Source organism: Aspergillus caelatus (assembly GCF_009193585.1).
Source record: "Aspergillus caelatus strain CBS 763.97 unplaced genomic scaffold BDV27scaffold_666, whole genome shotgun sequence".
Lineage (NCBI taxonomy): Eukaryota > Fungi > Ascomycota > Eurotiomycetes > Eurotiales > Aspergillaceae > Aspergillus > Aspergillus caelatus.
The window spans coordinates 1-1,700 of NW_022475929.1; the positions used below are offsets into that span (position 1 = coordinate 1).

Below are 1,700 nucleotides of genomic sequence, written 5' to 3' on the forward strand. Positions count from 1 at the left end.
AATCGAAAAGGACTTTTCTTGGATTTCCTTTGGTCTATCAAAATGTCTCGCTCCGCAGCGGAGATATTGCCAGCATGCAGTCACCTTGGATATGCGTTAAACATGGCCTCGTTAGGTATGGAATAGCAGCACAGTTGCCGACTATATATTGTTCGAAAGCTGACATGTCCATGTGGAGACATCGACCCAACCGACTTCAGATCGGTTTTTAATAAGAGCTCTCTGATACCAATAGTGGAAATCGATAAGACCAACACATCGGATGTGACTCCCCCCGGATCCAAGATCACGTATTCCCTTCCTGGTAATACAAAATATGACAATCTTGGCTCCGAGTCGAAGAACAATGAACTCGTGACTGAGATTGGAAAAGAAATCACCGACAAATTCAACACCAGCGTGGACTTTGGCGTCAGCTACTCGGGCATTGGGCTTACGTCAGGGACACAGTATAGTTACTCTTCCTCGCTCAAATCCACCACGGCATATGGGGTCTATAGCTTCGACCAGCAGGTCTATGGAGCTCGATTAGATCAGGCCCAGTGGCACGAACATGTGAACGTCAAATTGTTGACTGCATTGCAGGCATTACCCAACTGGAATCTTGACGATCCAAGCATATATCAGAAGTACATGTCATTCTTTAACACTTGGGGCACTCATTTTGTCAGTCGATCCTACATGGGAAATCGGTATCAACTTATGGTCTATCGAGAGGAGTTGACCGAGAGCTCGGTATCCAAGTTCAATCTTCAAATTAAAGCGGAGTTCGCCGGCGTGATCAAAGGCGGAGGAGGGAGTTGGGGCAGCGAAAAGGAGAAGGAGGAATATCTGAGCAACCGAAGAGTGAGCTGCCTCGTCCGTGGTGGTGAGCCAGCAGCCGGTGGCGAGTTGGCCAACAACCCAACCAGCAAAGATGCCTTTACCGAGTGGCAGAAGACCCGGGATGCCGCCTACGACGCCTACACGTCTGTGCAAATCCACAGCATTGCTGTATTTTTGGAAAACAGTACGGATCCCGCCCACAAAGCTGCCGGGGAGAAACTATCCCCGGCGCTCGACTACTGCTGCAACTTTGCCAGCTTGCACGGAAAGCTTGCCTTTGAGGTCACCGGAGGAAGCCCTCTATCAGTTCAATGGGGCGAATGCAAACTCACCCCCCTTCCTGGACTGGAAATAACCGCAATGCGCCACCCAGAGTGGAGGATTGAGCCAGTCTCTACAGCTCATGTCAAAATTGTTCGGTCTGGAATAGGGTCCAGCAACGCCTTAATCGACATCACAGTTAAGGCTCCGCCCAAAGAAGTCGATGTTACGCTGAATGCTGCCTTTGCTTCATCTGGAAGTGATGAAAAGATATACCGCTTCTTTGTCCTTTCGCCTTATGGTCCCTTACCGAGGCAGCATCGCACACTGGTGATGACGTATAGAAAGAGCGGAGAGGAAAGTACTAACACGGTAAAGCCGTCGTTGCAGGCGTGGGGTGTCTTTAACAATTAGAGTATTAATATAACAGCCTCTTTTACTAGTTTATTAGTCTTGGAACAAAAACTGCTGGAAGGAACGATAAGATAAACCGTCAAATAGATGGTCAGGTGATAATCATGAGTGAAAGAAACACATACTTCAAGAAGTAATCAGATCATTGTGGAATACTGGATAAAGCACTGGATATAATACCTTATCAATAGACAAGACCA

At 47.7% G+C, this 1,700-nt stretch overlaps 1 protein-coding gene across 1 annotated transcript; it reads left to right on the plus strand.

The window, feature by feature from the left end:
* Positions 1-42: 42 nt before the first annotated feature.
* On the plus strand, positions 43-1,500 carry BDV27DRAFT_164903 (uncharacterized protein; the record flags this gene model as incomplete). The annotated part of the gene is made up of 2 exons (XM_032073783.1): positions 43-115; positions 179-1,500. The coding sequence occupies 2 exons, from the start codon at positions 43-45 to the stop codon at positions 1,498-1,500; spliced, it is 1,395 nt and encodes a 464-aa protein (XP_031920153.1).
* Positions 1,501-1,700: the final 200 nt, after the last annotated feature.